This window comes from Phascolarctos cinereus, unplaced genomic scaffold (genome assembly GCF_003287225.1).
Source record: "Phascolarctos cinereus isolate Bilbo 61053 unplaced genomic scaffold, phaCin_HiC Scaffold_726;HRSCAF=1367, whole genome shotgun sequence".
In the NCBI taxonomy this organism is placed as follows: domain Eukaryota; kingdom Metazoa; phylum Chordata; class Mammalia; order Diprotodontia; family Phascolarctidae; genus Phascolarctos; species Phascolarctos cinereus.
In genome coordinates, this window is record NW_027556098.1 from 228581674 (window position 1) to 228604435 (window position 22762).

General features: G+C 35.3%; 1 protein-coding gene across 1 annotated transcript in view; it reads left to right on the forward strand.

The window, feature by feature from the left end:
- The window catches only part of IFIH1 (interferon induced with helicase C domain 1), a 112136-nt gene that overhangs the window by 72602 nt on the left and 16772 nt on the right, over positions 1-22762 (forward strand). The window contains exons 7-13 of the mRNA XM_021004885.2: positions 6440-6650; positions 7348-7565; positions 11453-11569; positions 15030-15153; positions 16885-17145; positions 18716-18978; positions 21000-21149. Coding sequence (XP_020860544.1) covers positions 6440-6650; positions 7348-7565; positions 11453-11569; positions 15030-15153; positions 16885-17145; positions 18716-18978; positions 21000-21149 — 1344 coding nt within the window. The remainder of the gene's footprint in view (positions 1-6439; positions 6651-7347; positions 7566-11452; positions 11570-15029; positions 15154-16884; positions 17146-18715; positions 18979-20999; positions 21150-22762) is intronic.

Here is a 22762-nt window from a genome sequence, read left to right on the forward strand (position 1 = left end):
TGTTCTTTCCCTATTTTGTTGATGTAAACATTTAGAGATACAAATTTTTCTTTTATTACTGTTTTTGTTGCATCCCGTAAGTTATGGCATATGGTCTTATTATCATTCTCTTTAATAAAATTATTTATTGTTTCTATGACTTGTTCTTTAACCCACTCATTCTTTAAGAATAGGTTATTTAGTCTCCAATTAATTTTTAATCTGTTTCTATGATCCCATATTAAATGTAATTCTTATTGCATTATGATCTATAAAGGATGTATTTAATACCTGCTTTTTTGCATGTAACTATAAGTTTTTATGCCCTAATATATGGTAAGTTTTTGTAAAGGAACCATGTACCACTGAGAAAATGGTATATTCCTTTCTATTCCCATTCAATTCTCTCCAGATAGCTATCATATCTAGTTTATCCAAGGTTCTATTCATCTCCTTGATTTTTTAAATTTATTTTTGGTTAAATTTATTTAGTTCTAAGAGGGGAAGGTTGAAGTCCCCCACAATTATAGTTTTACTTTCTATTTCCACTTGGAATTAATTTAACTTATTCTTTAAAAATTTGGATGCTATAGTGTTTGGTGGCTACAGGCTTAATATTGATAATATTTCATTATCTATAGTACCTGTTTTCATAATGTAGTTTCCTTATTTAGATTTTCTAATTAAATCTATTTTAGCTTTAACTTTGTCTGAAATCATGATTGCAATCCCAGCTTTTTTTGTGTCGCCTGAAGCATAATAAATTCTACTCCAGCCCTTTATTTTCACTCTATTTGTATCTCTCATTTTTAAATGTGTTTCTTGTAAGCAACATATTGTTAGGCTCTGGTTTTTACATTCTGCTGTCTTTTTCCATTTTATAGATGAATTCATCACATTCAAAATTATAATTACTATTTGTGTATTTCCTTCCAACCTATTTTTCCTCACTGTTTATCCTTCTCTCCCTTTCTTTTTACTCTATCCTTCCTTAGATGTCTAATTTGCTCCTGACCACTGCTTTCCTCATCTGACCCCTTCTAAGAATCTCTCTCACATCTTCTCTCCTTTCTCTTCTATTTCTCGATCTGCACGCCCTTAAAACAATCCCCCTCTTATCCTATCCCTTTGCCCTCCTATTTCTATGTAAGTTAAGAAGGCTTTTTATGCCATTTTAGATGTATATATTATTCCTTCTTTAACCCAGTTCTGATGAGAATAAGGTTCTAGCACTACCAGGCCTCCATCCCTTTTGCCCTCTGCTTTAATAGTTCTTCCATTCACACTTCTTTTGTATGAGATAATTGTTCCATTTTAACTTTCCCTACCCAATTTCATTTTTTTAGTATCATTTTTCATACTCAGCAAGCCTCCTGTTATAATATACTCTTTCAAATTACCCCAGTAATGATGACATTCTTATTTTCCAATTAATTAATTAATTTTAGTTTTGATTTATGAAATAAAACAATCATTTTCATAACATAGTACAATAAAAAGATGATTGTAATGAAACTTCAAATCTACTATTCTCAACTTGCTATTCCTTTCAAATATACAACAGAATTATCAAGTACATTCCTTTTTTTTTTCTTCCCTCCCTCCCCACCCTAGAGATGACTACCATTAGACACAAATAGTGTGCATATATATGTGTGTGTGTGTGTGTGTGTGTGTGTGTGTAAATTTATTCTATATATGCTTCTATTTATCAGTTTTTTCTATGGATACAGATATCTTTCTTCATATGTTGTTTATAATTAATTTGGGTATTTATAATGTTCAAAATACCTTTTATCAAAGTCATTCTTAAAACAATATTGCTGTTACCGTATGTAACGTTCTCATGATTCTGCTCATTTTGCTCTTCATTATTTCATGCCTCCATGTTTTCTAAAATTATTGAGCTCATCATTTCTTACAGCACAGTAGTATTCCATCACAATCGTAATTCATTTCCCATTCACATTCAAAGTTAAAATGGCTATTTGTGAATTTCTCCATTTTATTTTTACACACTATTTTCCTTCTCAGCCTCTCTTTACATCATATCCCTGTTAACTTACCTTCTCCTCTTACTCACTTACAAGTTATTCTTGGTTGCATACCCAGCTCTTTTGCTCTTCAGAATATCATGTTCCATGCCCTTCAGTATTTTAATGTAGAAGATGCTAAATATTGTGTTATTCTGACTGTACCACCACAGTATTTAAATTATTTCTTTCTAGTTGCTTGTAGTATTTTCTCAATCTGGCAGCTTCAAAACATGGTTATAATGGTCCTGTGAGTTTTCATCTTGGGATTTTTTTCAGGTGGTTGGTAGATTTTTTTCAATTTCTATTTTACCCTCTAGTTCTAAAACTTCAGGGCAATTTTCCTTCTTGAAGTATAGTGTTTAGTCTTTTTTTTTGAAGTTATAACTTTCAAGTAGTCCTACAATTCTTATATTGTCTCTTCTCGATCTGTTTTGCAGAGCAGTTGTTTTTCTAATGAGATTTTCATATTCTCTTCTATTTTTTCATCTTTTGATTTTGTTTTATTATTTCGTGGTGTCTTATGAAGTCATTGGCTTCCCCTTGCCCAATGCTAATTTTTGTGGAATTATTTCTTTCCATAAGTTTTTAGATCTTATTTTCCAATTGGTTTACTTTCTTTTCATACTTTTCTTCATTTTCTTGCATTAGTCTTATTTTATCCCTAGTTTTTCCTGAACTTTTCTTATTTGATTTTTAAAGTTCCTTTTAAGCTCTTGCAAGAACTCTTATTCATTCATTCATTCATTCATTCATTTATCTATTTATTCATTCATCCATTTATTTATTTATTCATTTTCTATTTATTTGTCTGTTCACTTATTTATTTATTTATTTAGTCATTCATTTACTTATTTAGCCATTCATTCATACATTTGTTTGTTTGTTTATTTATCTATTTATCTATCTATTTATTTATTTATTTATTTGTTTGTTTGTTTATTTGTTTGTTTGAGGCAATTGGAGTTAAGTGACTTGCCCAGGGTCACAGAGCCAGTGAATATCATGTGTCCGAGATGGCTACGAGTTATTGGACCTATAAAACACAGGCCTTGGTTCCTGAGGGAAAACAGACTACTGGATCAAGGCTAAAATATCCTGGATAGGATATCCTATATGTAGGATATATAGGAATAGACATCGCCTAACATTCTGTTATCACATAACTTTTGTGACTGGTGAACACAAAATTTTTATATGTGAAGATGAGGACAGATTTATACTGGCTTTTACTCAACACACGCACATACACACAAAATAGTACATATCATTCATTGGATGCAGTAAGAGAGATGTGTAATGTGTGTAGAACAATTTTGCATTTCAACTGACTAATTAGTAAGTGAAGTCATTCAATGTATTTCTCATTCTCTTTGCCCTTCCCACTCTATTAGTGAAACTGTGTTCTTCCTTGAAATCTTCCCTTCCATTTGCTTCTTTGATGCTATAGTGACACTGCCCAAATTATCTTAACTACTCTTTTTTTTAATCATGTTTTATTTTAGCTATTCCTCTACTACATTCCCATAACTTTTGGTGTTGCTCAAGGGCCTGTTCTTGGCCTGTTTCTCTTTTCTCTCTATAAAACTTACCATAGGGAGCATATCTATTCTCATGGCATCAACAGTCAGCTCTGTGTTGATGACTCCTATATCTGAATCTCTGGTCCTAATTCCTAAACTAAACACTATTCCTGTGTCTCCAACTTGTCATTTCCACTTGTATTCCAAGCTTGAAAAGTTCAAAACTGAGCTATTTTCTATAATTACTGATAGATTTCTAGTCTTTCCTCTCTCCCTGTCTGTGATATCAGCATTCTCCCAGTCATTGAGAGCTAAGACTTCATCCATCACTCATTCATCAATCACATCCATCCCTTATATGTAGTTATATAATAATAGGATCTTAGCATTGGAAGAGATTTTAACAATCCTTTAATCCAAATCTCCCTCCATGTCAAGAATTTCCACACTATCCATAACATGTAGTCATCCAGTTTTTGCTTGAAATTCCAGTGATAATGGACTCATTATTTCAGAAGGAATCAAGTTCCATTTTTGGATAGCTCTATTAAAAAAAAAAAAACCAAAACAACTTCTTCCTTATATTGACCCCAAAGCTGCCTCATTGTAAATTCAACCCGTTAATCCTAGCACATCCCTATGGAGTTAGATGGAATAAATCTAATCTGTCTTTCATGTGACAGCCCTTCACAATTATTATTCCTCCCTAATCTTATTTTTATACAGCCCTAGTTCTTTCAACAATTCATCAAACATGCCACAGTTTGGCAACATCCTTCTCAAAATATGGTGCCCCGTATTTGAGGTAGCACTTTAATCTGCGGTCTGACCAGTGTGGATGTAATCTGATTAATGCAAGAGGCAACATTTAACTCCTTTGTTCTTTCTAGGCAGTCTAACACTATGCTTTCTTTGACAGCTGCATCACACTTACAGGGACCTTGTAGCTGACAAAACCCACAAGTTGCTATTGATGAACTACTAAGCTAGGTTTTCTTGATCCTGTGCTTATGTCGTGTTCTCTCTCTCTCTCTCTCTCTCTCTCTCTCTCTCTCTCTCTCTCTCTCTCTCTTCTCTCTCTCTCTCTCTCTCTCTCTCTCTCTCTGTATGTGTGTATTGGGGAATGATATGCAAGACTTTACATTTATCATGTTATTTTCAACATTATCATTCTACCTTGCTATCATCAATCAGCTATCATTTATTAAACATCTACTGTGTGCCAGGCACTGTGCTAATCTCTGGGGATACAATCTTGATTTTTGTCATGTGGCTTCTTTTTTAGCTTTTTGTCATACATAGATTTGATAAGCATGTCTTATTCTTTTTTCCTCTGAGTTGTTGAATAAGATATGTGAAACAGAATATGAAGTGCAGAGCATGAGTAAACCCCAATGTAAACTCTGTGATCATTGAATCATATCTATCTTTTGTGTAAGCATAAAAAAAATGCTTTTCTAAGAATCTAGCTTTCCACTTCCTTGGTGATTACGATCTTTAATATGATATACTTTCTGCTAAGTTTTTAAATTTCCATATCACCAACTGTTTCTTCCTTGATGTACTTTCCTCACCGTGTCCTTTTCTTTATCTATCTCCTTTGCTGACTCTATTCTCCTTGAAGCTAAATTTCTCATAAAGTTCTAATCTTTGCTCTCTTCTCTCCTCTCTCTACACACTGTTTTGATGATCTCATCCACTCTCAGATACAATCACCTTTAAATCCTCATCTCTATCCCCATACTCTAATCCCATATTTCCAACTACTTGCTGTACTATATAATTCCACAGGGATGGCCTCGCAACATCTCTGACTCAGCATAATCACAACTAAACTCTCCATCTTTGCTGTCCAAAGATGTTCATCCCAAACTTTCTCCATTTATGTGTTTGGTACCACCGATCAGGTAGCCCAGTCATACCATTATAAAATCTCGGTCAGTTTTTACTCTTTTCCCCATTGCCGCACTCCACACATCCAATCAGTTGCCAGATTCTATAGTTTCCACCTCTTTAGTATCTCTTTTATCTACTTCTTCCTTTCTACGCTGTCCCCGCAAAATAGTTCATCAAAGCCCTTGTATCTTCCTGCCTAGGGCCTCCTGACAAGTCTTTCTGTCAAAAGTCTGACCCCTCACCATTCCATTCTTTGTTCCACTGTACTATTTCAATTTCTTTACCATTCATGATTTCAGTTATCCTTAATTTATTTGTTCATTCAACAGTATGTCTTGAGGTAGAATTGTTATTCAAGTTAGAGCGAAACATCTGTAACTCTCAATGCAAATAAATTCAGTTCACCAAACACTAATTGTTTATAGGTACTGTTGATAGATATGACTTGAAGCTTATTCTCAATGATCTTAGAGTCCAAAAAGGAGAAGGGGATGCACAAATATGATGTAAAAGAAAGTGAGATAAGTACAAAGGAGAGTTTCAGGCAAAGTACCATGACTAATTGGAAGAAGAAACCAACTAGGAGACAGGAGTCAGGGAAATATTCATGGGAAAAATGGCACCTAAATTGGACCAATCAGTAGTTATCATCTGGCCCTGGATGCCAAAATTCCTGCTCACTAGAACAATCACACTTTCTTCCCCTTTATGGCCAAGATAGCCCTTCTGTTATAGGATATAACAAACATGGCACCAGTGTGAGGTCTACTGAAGGCTCTGCATTGGATTTGTTTTTCTATCCCATTTAGGAATCCTTTGACCCCTTTAGTTAAATGCCATATAGAGAGGCATTCCTTGAGTCCCTTTACCTTCTCAGGGAGAACAGTTTGCATTTGTAAAAGGTGAACGCCTCCAACAAGGAGTTTTCAAAGTAAGATCTCTGTAATTACTGAATTGATATTAAGGTTAACTTGGACATTTTTTTTCTGTTTTGGGTATGTTACTTAGGTACCGTTAGTTGAACAGCACTTCCGTAAAGAATTTAAACCATTCTTGAAGAAATGGTATAACGTCATTGGAGTAAGTGGTGATTCTCAACTGAAGATATCATTCCCAGAAGTTGTAAAATCCAATGATGTTATTATCAGTACAGCACAAATCTTGGAGAATTCCCTTTTGAATTCAGAGAATGGAGAAGATGATGGTGTCCAGTTATCAGGTAGTTATTGGCTAAGAGAGTTTTATTACTGTGAATAGAAGTTCAGAGGTCTTTGATATAAGGAAAAAGAAACCTTGATTTGGTTGACATTTTATGATTTTTTTCCATTTATTTTTCAATCTTTTTGTTAGGGACTGCTATATTTTCTTTGTTCACAAGAGAAGGTCCGTTTATTAGATCTACTTGTGGAACAAAGTCATTCTCAGTTGTTGGGAGAAAGGGGAATGTACTCAAGCAATGAAATGGAAGATAAAAAAGATGTTAAATATTAATCTTCTGTAACATTTTGAGAGAATAAAACAATTTAGTATTTTTGGATTTGGGAATAGAAAACATGGACTTGAATGCTTATCCTAGTTTTTGCTATATGCGTGACTTTGGACAAGTTTCACCCCCTTTTCTAAGCCTCATAGCCTCATTTATAAAATTAAGAGGTTGAAGTTGATGATCTATAAGGTCCCTTCTAGCTCTAATTCTTATTAAACCTATAAGGTAATAATTATTATCTGAAAATCATGTTATAATTCTGTGACAAATGAAATTTTGCCACTCTCTAATTAAAAAGCAAAAAAATCCCCCCCACAAGACCTACAAATTAAAAATAATTTAATGTGTTCTAAAAATTGTAGTTTGACACTATTAACTCAGAGAAGTTCATTTGAAAGAATAATTTGAACAATTTTAATTTTCTTTCTAGATTTTTCCCTCATTATTATCGATGAATGCCATCATACCAACAAAGAAGCTGTCTATAATAATATAATGATACGTTATCTGAAACAAAAGATGAAGAATTGTCGACTCAAGAAGGAAAATAAACCAGTGGTACCTCAACCTCAAATACTTGGACTGACAGCTTCACCTGGTGTGGGAGGGGCCAAAAAGCAATCTAAAGCTGAAGAACATATTTTAAAAGTAAGTAATTATTTTGAAAGTGAGTAATTTAAGAGTAATATTGTACACCATAGAAGAAGCAGTGTCATAGAGTGGATTAAGAGCCAGCCTCGTGGTCAGGAAGATCTGGGTTCAATACTGCCTCTGATATACTGGCTATGGTCAGAGTGGTCAGTGAAGTCACTTATTCTCTTACTGACCAAAGCAGCTATCTTAGACCATAAATTGCAGAGGGAGGTGCTGAGCTACGTTGTTAAAGGGAGTTCCCTCACTGGGAGTTCCTTATCCTAATGAAATCACGGATCCAGTTCAAAGATACATTACACATTGTAATTTTTACTGATGTGTTGGTTTGAAATTTTAATTTATGTTCATTAATATTTAATGGAATGAACAGAGGAATGTTCAATGATTTATATTTAAGAGAAATGAGTATGTATACACAGAAAATTTGTGTAGGTAAATCTGCAAAACGTCGATTTGCCTATTTATATTTGAAAGGGAACATTATCACATGAACTATGGAAGACTACCATATTTAATAACCTGGGGCAAAATTAATATCTTCTCTTTTTTTTAACAGAAAGGCATTGAGGTATCATAGGAAGAACACTGTACTTGTCATGAAGACACAAGTTAAAATCTGAGATTTGTCACTTGCAAGACTTGAGGTTTGAGTCACAGCTTCACTACTACTTGTGTGATCTGACGCAAGACGTTTAATTTCTTGAAGCTGTCACTTCCTCATCTGTGAAAAAGGGATAATAATACCTGCCCTACCTGGATTATATGCCTTTTGTGAAGCCCAAATGATCTTTGAAAGTGCTTTACAAAATGTGAAAGGCTATTCAAGTGTATTTTTTTTTGCAAATTTAATAACCTTAATGCCCAGTTCACAGTCTTTCTCTTCTCTCCAACTCCTGCCCTCATACTAGGGAACTTCAAGATCAATGCTGAAATTTCCTCAAACACCCTAAGCTCTCCTATGACCTACTTCTCCACCCTAACAGAGCTGCATACAGAGATGGCCATGCATAGAAATATGCATCAGCAAAGGTATAACATTAAGTATGAAAGCTTCCACCTTACACTGGGTGTATGGTATTATTCCCCAGTGACATGGATGTCTGAAAAAGTGACATCCCTCTGAGTTGCTTTCTATCTGATACAATCTTAAGCATTCTGATTTCTGACTTAGACAGAATCTACCCACAGCACTATCCTATCAATTTCACACAAAAAGTAAGTACAGAGAGGAAAACACAGACCTGATGACCTTTTCTGATGAAAGAAGTGCAACATCCCATATTTTATAACTTCAGATAGTGACCACAAAGAGAAGTTCTGCAATTTGTTTGTAGATCAGAAAGAGTACTGGGCCTGGAGTCAGGAAGACCTGAGTTCAAATCTAGACTCAGACACTAACTAGTGTGACCCTAGGCAAAGGTCTCTCCACCTCAGTTAACTGAACTGTAAAATGGGGATAATAATAATACCTACCTCCAAGGGTTGTTGTGAGGATAAAATGAAATAATACGTGTGAAGTACTTAGTACAGTGCCTGGCACATTGTAAGCATTATATAAATGTCAGCTATTAGTTATTGTTACTAATAGCTAACATTTATATAGTGGCTACTATGTGGAAAAAATGAAATTTACATGATAACTTATATATTTAAAGGAATAGCAAGTTATATGTAATAGATTTGCAGTTTCATGTACAATCATCTTTTTTTAAAATTAAACTGTATTATGAAAATACTTGTTTTATTCCATAAATTAAAATTCAGTAAAAATTCAAAAAAAAAAGTTAGCTGTTAGCTATTATTATCATCATGTGAATGTTTAGGAGTTACAAGGAACATCAAGGCATATGGACAGACATAGATTTGATTTAATTCAATTCAGTTCAATAAACATCAGTAGTCTGCTACATACCAGGCCCTACACAAAGGAATCACAGATTAAGTTTTGTATCATAAACTAAACTTAGTAAAATTAGTGGAACACAATTCCATTTCTCATATCTATATTTTGGTTCCTAAAGCCAAGTTGTTATTGTTTTTTATAGTGTTAAACCAGTAATGTGATAAATGTGATAAACCTAGGCCCAAAGCCAGAACACTAATACACACTGTTTCTATCATTATCAAAGAGTTGCTGAACATATCTCCCAATAAATCTGTAGTGGATGCAGTCATCATGGTATTGTAATTTTCTCCATCTCCATTCATCAGCATGTATATGGGAATGAAGGTGGCGGATGGGGGGTAGTGATCTGAGGTTGAAGCTTCCCAGAGCAAGATCTACAGTAGGGTAAGAGGACGACAGACTCAAGAGAGAAGGATGGTGTAGAGTTGAACTAGCTCATCATGGTGTCAAAATGGGGAAGGAAGGACGGTGTAGCCAGTGCAAGGGATGATAGTCTCAGAAAGAAGGATTGGAGATCATTGTAATAACAGCTAGCATTTAATATATATAATATATATAATATATATGTATATATATATATATGTATATATGTATATATGTATATATATGTATGTATATATGTATATATTATATGTATGTAACATAATATATATATATATATATATAAATATGATTTCATTTTTTTCCTCACAACAACCTTAAGATGTAGGTACTATTATCCCCATTTTATACTTGAGGAAACCAAAGCAAACAGGAGTGAAGTGACTTACCCAGGGTCATACAGCTAGTTAGTGTCTAAGGCCAGATTTGAATTCAAGTGTTCCCCACTCCAGGCCTAGCATGATAGAGATCCAATGAGCCACCTAGATGTCTTGGTAAATGAAGAACAAGTTTTGGAGCTACATGTAAAAAAGAAGTAGGATGACAATAGATTCTGATTCCATAAAGGAATTTCAGAGTTCATGAACATGAATGCGGTACATTTGTGGTTAATAGCAAGATCAAGGATATGGCCATCTCTGTATGTACATGTGGTGGAGTGGAAAAGTTGGTCATGGGAAATGAGTTTCTTAGAGTGTTTGAAGAAAGAGAGGTATGGATCGTGAAATCCCCTTATGAGGTTAGGAGTTGGAAAGGAGAGAAAAAATGTGATCTAGGCACTGAACCCATTGAAGAAGGAAGGAAGGTGTCCTGGAGGTCATTAGACCTCTAGAATCTTAATTTGGGTTTTAAATATAGATTGAATGAACATGAAAGGAAGAGAGGTTACTGAGTTTTGGTGGTAGAGGATGAGCCTTAAAGTGACAGTGATGAACAAGGAGTATTCTATCTCCCACAACATGATCATGGAATGGGAGATGAGTGAAATTGTAGGGGTGTACTGGTAAATATGTAAAAAGTGGCTTTCTGAGAAAAACAATATACACATGACCCACTATTAAGTTTAACCTACATTATCAACTTCTTTTCCATCACTTTCTTAAGTCTAGACAATCAACAAAACAACATATGAAGCTCTGATTTGTAGCAATTTTACAATCAGTTTTCACAAGCTGGTGAAGCTGGCTCCAGCACCTCCCTGACTTGAGGGGTTTAAGAAGTGAAAGAGCAGGGTTTGAACACTGGCAATCTAGGTTTTCAGAATCACTTGGGTGAGGAGGGAAGTATGTTAATCGTTGAGGAATGAGTTCAGATAGATTATCATTGCCCATAGACATTCAGCCTGGGAGTGGAGTTGTCCCAGCAACAAACAACAGTGTGTGGTTAGAAGGAGCAAGCAGGGGGATGTGCCCAGGCTGCGGCAACTGCTGTGGGGTTTGCTTAGCTGGAGAGAATGCCTGGAGAACCTGTAAGCAAGTAAAGCAAGTAAAGAATGTTGTCTGTTTCTGACATGAGAAAGACTACTATGCCAAATTGAATCCAATATGTGAATGGAGAGTAATCATTTAAGTATTGAAAACTTTTCTTTTTACAGATATGTGCTAATCTTGATGCCTATACAATTATCACTGTTAAAGAAAATGCTGCCCTTTTAAAAGAACAAGTGAAGGAACCCTATAAGAAGTTTGTGATTGCAGATGACAACAGAGAAGTAGGTTTGGAAATTTCTGTACTGTCTTTGTTTATATAGATGATGTTTTTAAAGTTGAAATTAATCATTATTTCAGGTTAAAAAAATTATACAAGCTATTTTACCCTTCCCTCCTAAAATACTGTCATCCAAAACTATCAGAAAATAAAACCTCAGTTTTGTGATTATACATTGATAGCAGGAAAAAAAACTATAACAAATATTTTCTTCTTTTCTCATTTTTAGCTTTCTGTTGTAAATAGGCTGTCAGAGAATACTTGCTAGACTAAAATTTAGGGTACTAATTCACTTTAACCTTGATCATTTTGCAGAATTCCTTTACTATTAAGCTAAAACACTGTTACTCTTCCAACAATTCTGAAATAATAATAATAGCAATAATAACTAACATTTATATAACACTCTGTGCCAGGCACTGTGCTAAGTGCTCTAAAATTATTATCTCATTTGATCTTCACAATAATCTTGGGAGGTAGGTACTGTTATTTTCCTAATTTTACATTTGAAGAAAGTGAGGCAAACAAAGATTAAGTGATTTGCTAAGCATCACACAGCTGGTAAGTGCCTGAGGCAGGATTCGAATTTTACTCCAGGCCCAGTGCTCTATCCATTGCACCACCTGGGATACAATGATGGTGGTAGTCCCGACTTCTGTAAACTATTTTGGATTTTTAAAGAAAATATTACTCATAATGAAAAATAAATGAATTATATTCGTTTGTGGGTTTATTGTAGGTGTGTATATGTATAGTACAAACTCTGGGACTACTATGCCTGTCCTTCACTTGCACTGGCAGGTCAAATGCCCGAAGATAGGCCAGCTACTTCTTGCCTCAGGGCTCTAGGGGACCCTGAAGAGCCAGAGTACTATAGCACATGAGCCCCTACCAATGTGGTTTTCCTGTTGATTATCCATTGATATCAGTTAGCCAGCCAGACTTAATTGGCTTTTAGAAACAGGCAGTTAATAGTATAGTGTAGTATAGTAATAATATAGTACAGTAATAGTATAGTATAGCATAGTACAGTATAGTACAGTAGTAGAATAAGTTGGTAAAAACATCACTCCAAACTGGAGCTTAAGTACATGCAAAGTCCATGGGAAAGTGAGCTCTCCAGAGTAAATCACATGTGGCAAACAGGGTAACTTCACAGCTCCTGGAAGTCATTTTGCCATGATATAGATTCTTCTGGGCCCTTTGTAGAGTCCTCAGGCCATCTTTCCTCATCATATATAATTTGTCCTGGGATCCAAATGCAAACAGTTCCATTGGCTGTTCTGAGAAAAATATGAGAATATCTATGAGAAGTCTAATTCTTCCATACTTTTAAAGTGTATAAGGACCTCTGTTCAAATGGAGGGGGGCAGGCAGAGACAGAAGCTTTTCTCTTCTTCCTTAAGTGATTTGGTCTCAAGGACTTAGCTAGAGCTACTCTCTTCTCTAGGCTCCAAGACACAGGAATGCTAGGTTCTGAACTGATTTTACTATCTTATAGAAGGCCCACAAGCAACAATTTAATCCATGCAGTGTCACTCAGTTTCAAACAATGGCTTTTACTCCTTCCAAATTGATCAGTGTCTTCTCATATTTGATCTAATGTGCTTGATTGATTGATTAATTCAGTGGGGGTATTCTCACTTGATAAGGTATAAGGGCACATCATCTTCTCAGTTACTTCCTTTGGGCTGGAGATGAATAATTGATTGATTCAGTCAACCTCCACCCTTGCATTTACAATTAATTCACTTCATGGAGATTGACATAAATATATACCTCAGTTTGGGCCATTATGATTACATAGTTAGTCAGCAATTTTATGTATAAGATTAAAAACTAAAACGAACATATATTTGACCTAACAGTTTTTGTGTTGCTTCCAAGTATACTTAGAGCCATCATTTGAAATTTGCTTATTTTCTTGCCTTTTATTCAGAACCATTATATATTTTACTTAGTTTTTTTTTTTAAAAAAAACCTTAACAATCTAGTATATCAACTTATATAACAATGGCATTAGCACTACTGTTTTTCCCCTCTTTGGTTATTTCATTTGTCAGACTTAATAGATTGAATTCTGGTTTCGGCTTCTCATTTGTATGAAAACAGTTTCTAATTTTTAAGAAGTTAAAATTGTTTTTGTCTTTATACTAATCTTCAGCTCTTTAAGTTGGCAAAAAATAAAAGTGATACCAATTCTTCAAAGAGAAATGTTTTCCTCAAGTATACTTATATACTTTCCCACCAAATATGAAAGTTATTTATCATTCATTAACTTTACTCTGTGAAACTATTGGATTGTTTATTCCAATAGGGGCAGTATGTATTGGTGTATTCTGTGTGCGAGATAGAAAAATGGGAAATGAGGAGGTGGAGGAAAAAGACTAGAGGCTAAGAGGGAGACAAAGAGAAAGAGAACATATATGTGCATGGATACATAGGCATGTATTAGACAGCTAGTTGGCACAGTATATAGAGAGCTGAATCTGGAGTCAGGAAAACCTGAGTTCAGATCTGGTTGTCTACCTCATTTTCCTCAACTGTAGAATGGGAGTAATGATAGCACCTACCTCACAGGGTTGTTGTGAAGATAAAATGAAGTACTGATTGTAAAGCACTTAGCACAATACTTGGCATATTGTAAGCTTTGTATAAATGCAAGTTTACTACTACTACTACTACTACTACTACTACTACTACTACTACTACTACTGCTGCTGCTGCTGCTGCTGCTGCTGCTGCTGCTACTACTGCTATTACTCTAGATCATCAGAAATATACCTGTAAATAAGGAGGACTTGTTATTCTTTTTTAGATTACAGTTCCCAGGATCCATGGCCAAAACAACATGTACTGCAGCTGTGCAGTGAGATATAGGGATGGCATAATGTAATATTTACTATATTTGTACTGTGCTAAGTTATGATGATAGTGGTAAAGTTAATTTGTGAAGCTATGCTGGCAAATCGCCTTCTTTGTGTGCTTCTCTATAAATCAAGAGAACACTGGTCAGTGAGTGGAGTTCTGGGGAATGCATAAGGAAATGCATGTGTGTCTGCCTCAACCGGCCCCCACTGAGGCTTGAGGGGACCTGTTTTGATTGGGCCCTCTTAAGATGTAGGAGTTATTGCCCCCCTTCTTGCCAGACCCTGTGAGAAGAGTGATTAGGGGATCCTGTAGGAATTGGTGTTCCCATTATCAGGAACCCATTGAGATAGAGAAGAATAAGAATAAATTATTATATAACTCCTCCGAAGCTGTCTTCCTGTCCTTCTGGCTGCCCAGATTAAGAGTGAACTTGTTAGAGGCTGGAGTCCGGAACCTCCAGTGGGGGCTCCTGTGTTACAATACCCTTTTCCTAAATAGTTCTGCTAAAGTGTATGGTTATATAGATATTATTTTGACAAAGGTCTGTCAGTCACCAGTATTAAGTTATGATTGTTGTATTATTTTATTTTTAGAATCCATTTAAAAAGAAACTTCTAGAAATAATGACAGACATTCATACCTTTAGTCAAATGAATCCAACATCTGATTTTGGGACACAAACCTATGAACACTGGGTCATTCATCAGGAAAAAAGAGGTAATTTTGGTTTTTACTGAGTACCTTTTAATTAGATTTATCATATTAATGTTTCAGAAACTCATGTTTAATACTATACTTTTTATAAGATTTATTTTTCTGTGCATTGCAGCTGTAATACAGTGTCAGGATAAAGACCAACATGTCTTGACATTTTGTCAAAGGAAAGAGGCACCAGGCTATCTGGACTTCTTTATCATCTCTGTCTTATTATGCTTCCCCCAAAAAGCCTTCAAGATAAATATTACAAGTTGATATTAAAAGATAAATAGACCTAGCACATTTCCCCCAGTGTTAGTCGAAGAAAAGCAAGCAATGTAGCTGAATTGCTTTAAGGGAGGGATGAAGTTGCAGCCCAAAACCTCGGAAGTACAGCAGGGTTTCTCCTTTGATAGGGAATGGAATCAGCCAGTGCACTTCCATAGGTCTCACTGGGTGTTGGGAGTATTTTAGTCCATGAACAGTTGCTACAAATCCATGTTCAGTGCGTGAGAACTGAGGTTGTCTAATCTAGCCCTCTCGTTTTTCAGAAAGTGAAACTGAGTCCTAGAGAGATTGTGGCTTGACCAAGGGCACACAGGTAGTCAGTGGCAGAAGTGGAGATGGGCCTCAGCAGGGCCTCAGACTGCCCTCCTAATGAAGAATTTCCAGTGGAGTGAGACAGCACTATTATGGTTTCCTGGGTTCACAATGTTTGCACAAGAGGAAAGGCAGTGCAGCAGAATCATAGAATCAGGAAGGGAGCAAGTATGGCTGTTGGCACTGGAAGAAAGTACCTTAATGTTTCCATTCATTCAGAGGCAGCCTGCTGCTAGCTTCCATATATACGTGCATGCACATGCATAATACATATGTGGCAGCCTACAGCTAAGATATAGAGGTAGACAATAGCTATAACTGCCTGTGTATATGTATATATGTTAGCATGTTTGTGTGTATGAATGTATATATGTATAGCCACACATATATACACACATATACATATAGCAGAATTATAAGTTATGTGCATGTATGTGTATATTTACACAAATACATATATGCATGCACATCCAGCACAATCATTTATATATGTGTGTGTGTATACTGTATATATATGTATATGTACTCACACAGACATACATATATATGTTGGAAAGTCATTTTTTGTATATGTGAGGGTGGCCTTTTACAAGCCTTAGTTGTAGAACATTATAGTGTGAAAGTAGAGGGAGAAGGCAGAAGATGGGGTTGTAGTTGTGGTAAGGCCCACGGCTGTGGTCATCTTCAGTCACTGGGTATATGCCTTTGTGTGCCCTACTGGCACACCAACCTCATTAGAAAGCAGCCAGGAGAGTAGATAGACAGTGTGTGTGTATGTGTTTACTCCCAGCTTGTGCCTTGTATCTGTAGCTATATTAGCAAAATAAGTACTATTTGAGAGTGATGACTGCCTTAGATTCTGTGGAAATACCTTTTAGAAATGTCTGACACCACCCCTTTCCTTAGGGCATGCCTGGTACAGATTTAAAAGTATTACTAATATGCATTTGTGCTTTATACTCTCCTGGCATGCTTTCAAAAGCAATTATAAAGTCTAGAAAACTTCAACTAGTTATATCAGATATAGGGCAGCATGGGGGATCGCCCTCAAAGAAGAGTAGATTTGGAAAAGAGTTAGCATTTTCTACAGAGATGTGTATAACATGACCCTAGGGAATATTTTCTTTTATGTCACTCTTTTTTTCTTTAAAGCTGCAAAAGAAGGGAATCGCAAAGAACGTGTTTGTGCAGAGCATTTGAGGAAGTACAATGAAGCTCTACAAATCAATGACACGATCCGAATGATAGATGCATACCACCACCTCAAAAGTTTCTATAATGATGAAAAGGAGAAGAAGATAGCAGCCCAAGAGTACGATAGTGAGGAGGAGGAGGAAGAGGAGGAAGATAATAATAAAAAGAAACTGTTGAAATTAGATGAAACAGATCTGTTTCTTCTAGAATTATTTTATGGTAAGAATCATTTTTTGTTTAAATTGCAGAGAATCAGAATTAAATTTGATGTAAGGAGAAATTTCCTAACAATTAGTACTATCCAATGGTGGAATGGGCTACTTTAGGAGATAATGGTGATTTCCTTCCTCATTTGATGTCTTCCGTTGAAGACTAAGACCACTGGTTGAGGAAGTCATAAGAGGGAGATCAGTCAGGTGTAGTTTAAAATACAAGACCTCTGAAGTCATTTCCAATTCAGAGAGACATAAACTTAAAAAAAATCAACATTAACTTAAAGTTAAAATTTTAAAAATTAACATTAGCTTAAAAAAAATCACCCCAATGATATAACCCCAATCTTCTTTTCCAGTTGTAAACCTGATCATGTTCCTCAACAATTCTAAATTTCCAACCTTAAGAGATTTTTTTCTGTTCTCCAGTCTTTTTCTATACATTCCTGTCTCTGAGCAGTCATTCAAGGTGTTCTTCCATGCCTGGAGCACATTCTGTATCTCTGCCTGCTGAAATCTTTCTTAGCTCAGATACCACTTCCTCCATAAAAGCTTTCTTTATCACACTAACAGAAAGTGTTCTTTCTCCTTAAGTTTTCTTGCTTGAATCTCTTCTTTGCCTTTATCAAACTCTTGTATAATACCCATTTGTGAATATGTACATATTATTATGCAATATTTCCCTTAGTTTGTAAGCTCCTTGAAGACAATACCATTTTTATTTTTACATGCCTAGTGCCTAGCGCAACACATTGTGTATGTTGTTGTCTAGTCATTTCAGTCATGTTCAACTCTTTATGATCCCATTTGGGGTTTTCTTGGCAAAGACCCTGGAGTGGTTTGCCATTTCCTTCTCCAGCTCCTTTTACAGATGAGGAACCGAGGCAGACAGGGTTGAATGACTTGCGCAGGGTCACACAGCTAGTAAGTGTCTAAGGCCAGATTTGAAATCAGAAAGATTCCTGGGTTCAAAACCAGTTCTCTATCTACTGTGCCACTTAGCTGCCCTACATTGCATATAATATGGACTCAATAAATGTTTGTTGAATTTGAATCCATGCATGATTCACACATGTGTATCTCTTTGGTAAGAACCTACTTCTAACTAGTTTAGGTAGAACTAAGTCTTGCCTCAAAATCTTGCCTCTAACACTTCACTAGCTTTGTGGCCCTGGGCAATTCATTTAACCTTCTTGTTTCATGAATAGCTTCCTATAATTTATCATCTAAGTCATAGACAGGCTGTGAGAATTCCATATCCTGATAAAATCACAGATTCTTTGCATATTCATATATGTTCTGGATTCTTCAAGGAATCACAGAGCAAAAAGTAATATGGGGAGTGCTTTGTTTTTTAGCCTGTTTTTTTATGATGTGACTGAAATTTCCACAGTATGGGCTTTGTAATTAATTGGGCTTTTAGCATGATTGGTATTGGATTTTCTGCCACATCTAAGTTATACTAACTGAACCTTGAGTTCTTGTGCAGTCAGGACACTTTTTGGTTGCTAATTCTAGGAATTTTTAAAATAATTTTGTATATTTCATTGATTTTTTTCACTAATTGCTTCTTAAAGAAAATAAGAAAAAATTGAAAAAGCTGGCCATCACTCCAGATCATGAAAATGAAAAATTGACCAAATTAAGAAACACCATAATGGAAGAGTTTACTAAAACTGATGGATCTGTAGCGCGAGGAATAATCTTCACCAAGACTCGGCAAAGTGCATTTGCTCTCTCTCAGTGGATTAATGACATTGAAAAATTTGCTGAAGTAGGAGTAAAAGCTCACCATCTGATTGGGGCTGGAAATAGCAGTGAATTTAAACCCATGACACAGGTATCCCATTAAGTATATTAACTAAACTAAAACTCTAATATAATTTTATTTATATGTGAATTATTTATACTTTCTTTTTGAATTTTGTTCTTGAAATCTGGCTGGGTATAGTGGTGAATACCTATAAACTCTACTCCTCTAGAGACTTAGGCTGGAAGATTTCTTGAGCCACTGAGCTGCTGAAAGAAGGGTGAACTTGCCTAAGTCAGAAACTGGGAGAGTGACTACTGGACTTCCAGCCTAGGCAAGATAAGGGAGACTTGGAAAGAAAGAAAAAAAGAAAGAAAGAGAGAGAGAGAAGAGAGAGAGAAGAGAGAGAAGAGAGAGAAGAGAGAGAGAGAGAGAGAGAGAGAGAGAGAAGGAAGCAAAGAAAGAAAGAAAAAAGAAAAAAGGAGGGAGAAAGAGAAAGAAAGAAACAAAGGAAGGAAGGAAGAAAGAAAGAAAGAGTTTGGATTTAATAGACATCTATGTTTTATTATACAGTGGCTAGAGTATCAATTCCTGTGATCCAGACCCTTCAATTGTGGTCTCAGTTGTGGTACAGAATCAAAAGTAGCAAGGACTTTTTAAGTGCTCCCTATGTGCCAGACACCAAGTTAGGCACCAGAGACACAAAGACAAAAGTGAAATGCCTCTCTGCCCTCTGGGAGCTAAAATAGAGCTGAAGCAACCAGCTGCACATTGAGTTTTCTACTCCTAGAAAAGTGTCAAGGCACAGAGCCTTCAATCTGAAATAAAAGGACCTAGGTTGAAACACCAGCTTTACTGTTTACTTTAGGCATGTTCTTGGGTAAGTCATGAGATCCCTCGGAGACTTCAGTTTCCTCATCTGTAAAATAGGATAATAATTTATATTAAAAGGTTTTTAGGTTGAAAACACACCATAAACTTAAAAGTGCTATATAAATATTAACTATTCTTGTCATGCCCTTCTTCATTGCCTTTCTTTTGGAAGTATAGGGAATTCAGGATTTGCCCCCAGGTAAAACCAGGAGAATACACTCTCATGTCATTTTTTGGATATTTCTCCCTTAAATACTTTCTTAAATTGGCTGCTAGCTAAAAGAGAGCATTTCCTGAGTGAATACTTAAAAGGTGAAGTTTTGGTATCTGGGAGTGATGGCAAAAAGCAGGTGATAAATCCTGAAAGACCCATATAGGGCATGGCAGTGCCCTGTCTTGGAATCTGAATGGTGGTAGCTTATGAGGGGCCTGGGAGCCTGTGGAGGTTATGGAAAGAAAACTAAAAGAAAGGATGAGAGCTCCAAAATGTATCAGTACCAAAGAAAACCTAACTTCACCAACATTTTGCCTTGAATATGAAGGTATTCTACCACAATATGTTATTGCTATTTTACTTCATCATTTAAGAGATCAAGGTTACAAAATATGTTTTAAAATTCATACGTAGCACCCTTATATCAAATTTGAGATAATAACTATTTGTTTTAAATTTATTTGAAAAAGTCATATAAATAATTTTATGTAAAATAGTCTATTTTATGATTTAATCACTTTTGAAACTTCAGTGGCTTTGATTTTTTTATGTTGTGTGTTTATTTTATTCAAAAGGTTCAGATGCTATATACTTTATTGTTTATTTGAAACTTTCTTTTTGACTTACAAGAGATCACAAATATCCAATTGAGCCACTATATTCTGGACTTTTGAAAGGCTACGATTCTGAAGTTAATGCAATGTAAATATCCTTTACAATGTTTTAGTGACTATCTAATATTCCCATATCTAACATCTAATACTTCCTTTCCACCCCCAGTATGCCCACCATTTCATCTCCATAGCTTAAAATTATAGTCTTCCAATATCCAGACTAAACATTGAAGCTGTTTATTAGCATGTCATGTAATCAAAATGAAAATCAGATGTTAATTTGCTCAAAGACCAAAACTAGTGACACCATTTGATTTATACCTAGCCTCAATTTATAATAACTCTTCCAATGGGGAAAATATTTAATGTGTTCAACAACATAAAATTAACTTTTTGAACTCTTTCTGCAGAATGAACAAAAGGAAGTAATTAATAATTTTCGTACTGGAAAAATAAACCTACTTATTGCTACCACAGTAGCTGAAGAAGGCCTGGATATAAAAGAATGTAATATTGTTATCCGTTATGGTCTTGTCACCAATGAAATAGCCATGTTACAGGTATATTTAGTCAACCTTAATTTCTTTCATATTCTATTCATTTTTTCCTTTTGTCTGTTTTTTTATTTGTCTTCAAACAGCACAAAGTATAGAAGAATAGAATATTAGAGCTGAAAGTGACCTTAGAATTCATATAGGTATCTCATTTTACTAATAAAAAATCCAAAGTCTAGAGAGGCTAAGTGTTTTAACTCAAGTCAGGCAATAAATTAGTGTATCAAATTGATCGATAAGAGATGGGAACTGGGACCGGATCTGTGATTTCATTGGTCTAAAAAACTCCCAGCTGAGGAAATGTGCTTTGAAATCAGAGGAATTTGTATGTTAGCGTAGAAGCAAGAGAAAGCCACTGGGAATCTTGAATTCTGAAAGGTACCATGGTCAGACTTGTGTTCTAAGGAAATCAGGCTGTCAGAAATATGGAGGATAGATTGGAAAGGGGAGAAGATAGAGACAAGGCTGAGGGTCTGAACTAGGGTGATGAAGACAGAGAAGGAAACAGTTGCAAGATATATTATGGAGGTAACACTGACAAGACTAGGCAGCTGATGGGTGTGAAGGATGCAGGAGATAGAAGAATTAAGGGTGATCCCAGTTGACACCTTGAGCGATGGGGAGAATTGTGGTGTCCTCAGCAGAAATAAAGATGTCAGGAGAAGAAGGAGGGTTTTGGAGAAGAGATAATGGGCTCTATTTGGGATATGTTAAGTTTGAAATGCTTATAAGACATCCATTTGGAGACGTGTAATAGGGAGCTAGTGATGTGAGACTAGAATTTAGGAGAAAGGCTGGGATTAAATATATAGAGCTGAGATCCAGCTGCATAAAGGTGAACATTGAACAGTTGGGAGCTTATGAGATCCTCTAGGTCTAGGATAATGGTTTCAAAGTTTGTTTTATTTTGTTTTCCTGGTAAAAGAGAAAGCATAGACCAATAGCTTTATTTTTGTTTAATTAATGTAGTTATCATATTAAAAGCTTTAGCCCAGTTTTTAAGGCATATGACACTTGAATCTTTTTTGTCTCTGGTTACTAAAATTTTAAACAATATAGTATTGTTCTTTTGCAAAGGTGGAAATAGGCCATTTCATTCTTAGGATGTTTTCACTATCTCTATTCTTGGACTTCAAGATTTTCTAGAACATTGAAAGATTTTTAAATTAAAAAATTACTTAGACTAGATTTCTCTATAATCATTACAAAATCCTCTACTTTTGTGCCCATCTACCTTTAGAAAGTTTAAAAAAAAGGTCATCAGGATTTGTATTACCAATTTTTCTCCAGTTTTCTCTCCTCTTTAATTTTCTCTTACATTATAAGAAGACCAATTATGTTGGGCAAGAGATTATTTTATCTGAGTGTATTATCAACCTGTGGGAATAAGGTGGCCATGTATGCCATTGATGCTAAACTGTGCTTTTTGTTGGCACTTTTAAACTGCCAAATATTTTTGGAACTCAGAATATACCCTCTTCTTCCTTCTTGAAAATTCAATTTCACATAAATAAAAATGTTTGATACCAGCATTTTCAACAAGCCAAGACTTTACAAGAAGAGTATTTACCAATCTACAAATAAAATGAATTTGGAATATAAAAGTATAAAGTACCCAA